The following is a 1,949-nucleotide window of genomic DNA, read 5'->3' on the forward strand; positions in this document are numbered from 1 at the left end:
CATGATGACTTTACACTGATATTGACACAGTAGTTACCAGGGTATATTTCAACAACAAAAATCCCTAGCCAAAATTACTGTGGTGTTTTATACGTAAGTTATTAGGTCTGGGGTGTATATATTATCATGTTATTTACACGGAAGTTATACCAGGGGTATGTTTTAACATCTTCTTTTTCTCCGGGTCAAAGTTAACATGGTGTTCATATGTAATTTACCATTTCTGTGATACGTAAGTTATCATTCAATTTACAAAGACCTTATCGGGTATGGTTCACCAACTTTTTTCCTGAGTCAAACTTACCGCAATGTTTGTACGTAAGTTATCAGGTATGTGGTGCATATATTACCAGGGATGAAGGGAGCTAGTCCCTATTACTACCTACCTCCTCAACCAGCCTCCTCACCAACATAAATCACCTCAAGTCTATAAGTGGCTAATGATGTGTGGGCGCCCTTCACAACACCATGAGACCATCAACGCACACATATAAAGAGAATCTGATTGCTTAATCAATAACAAAGTACTAACCATGCAATGCAAGGGTTCATCCGAATCCTCAAGAACTAGTACAACTACTCAAACATAATAGAGGAAGAAGGCAAGTTGCAAGCCGGCACAGAGCTGGTGGGGGAGAGGAACATGGCGTTGGCGATGGTGATGGTGGCAGCGCCAACAATGGACATGGTGATGGTGGCTACGCCGGTGATGAAGACCGCACCGGCCCGAAGGCGAGTGCGAGTGGTTGAACTTGATTATATGCCACTTGTGTGTTTTTAGGGTACTATATGTTGGAAATATGCCCGAGAGGCAATAATAAAATGGTTATTATTATATTTCTTTGTTCATGATAATTGTCTATTGTTCATGCTATAATTGTGTTATCCGGAAATCGTAATACATGTGTGAATACGTAGACCACAACACGTCCCTAGTGAGCCTCTAGTTGACTAGCTCGTTGATCAAAAGATAGTCACGGTTTCCTGACTATGGACATTGGATGTCATTGATAACGGGATCACATCATTAGGAGAATGATGTGATGGACAAGACCCAATTCTAAGCATAGCTTAAAGATCATGTAGTTCGTTTGCTAGAGCTTTTCCAAATGTCAAGTATCATTTCCTTAGACCATGAGATTGTGCAACTCCTGGATACCGTAGGAGTGCTTTGGGTGTGCCAAACGTCACAACGTAACTAGGTGACTATAAAGGTACGCTACGGGTATCTCCGAAAGTGTCTGTTGGGTTGGCACGAATCGAGACTGGGATTTGTCACTCCGTATGACGAAGAGGTATCTCTGGGCCCACTCAGTAATGCATCATCATAATGAGCTCAATGTGATCAAGTGGTTGATCACGGGATCATGCATTACGGTACGAGTAAAGTGACTTGCCGGTAACGAGATTGAACGAGGTATTGGGATACCGACGATCGAGTCTGGGGCAAGTAACGTACCGATTGACAAAGGGAATTGTATACGGGATTGATTGAATCCTCGACATCGTGGTTCATCCGATGAGATCATCGAGGAGCATGTGGGAGCCAACATGGGTATCCAGATCCTGCTGTTGGTTATTGACCGGAGAGTCATCTCGGTCATGTCTGCGTGTCTCCCGAACTCGTAGGGTCTACACACTTAAGGTTCGGTGACGCTAGGGTTGTTGAGATATTAGTATACGGTAACCCGAAAGTTGTTCGGAGTCCCGGATGAAATCCCGGACATCACGAGGAGTTCCGGAATGATCCGGAGGTGAAGATTTATATATAGGAAGTCAAGTTTTGGCCATCGGGAAAGTTTCGGGGGTAATCGGTATTGTACCGGGACCACCAGAAGGGTCTCGGGGGTCCACCGGGTGGGGCCACCTATCCAGGAGGGCCCCATGGGTTGAAGTGGGAGGGGAACCAGCCCCTAGTGGGCTGGTGCGCCCCCTCATGGGCCTCCCCT

The 1,949-nt window shown here is 45.4% G+C and overlaps 1 protein-coding gene across 2 annotated transcripts in view; it reads left to right on the forward strand.

Annotated features, from left to right (window-relative positions):
• LOC119352287 overlaps positions 1–849 on the forward strand; it is a 2,149-nt gene extending 1,300 nt beyond the window's left edge. The window contains exon 2 of one of the 2 annotated variants that reach the window (XM_037618971.1): positions 324–849. In XM_037618971.1, the coding sequence (XP_037474868.1) occupies positions 324–359 (36 nt within the window). In that variant the 3' untranslated portion in view covers positions 360–849. The remainder of the gene's footprint in view (positions 1–323) is intronic. The other variant, XM_037618970.1, reaches the window with a different exon arrangement.
• The last annotated feature ends 1,100 nt before the right edge of the window (positions 850–1,949 follow it).

The sequence above is a fragment of the Triticum dicoccoides genome, chromosome 2A (genome assembly GCF_002162155.2).
Source record: "Triticum dicoccoides isolate Atlit2015 ecotype Zavitan chromosome 2A, WEW_v2.0, whole genome shotgun sequence".
Lineage (NCBI taxonomy): Eukaryota > Viridiplantae > Streptophyta > Magnoliopsida > Poales > Poaceae > Triticum > Triticum dicoccoides.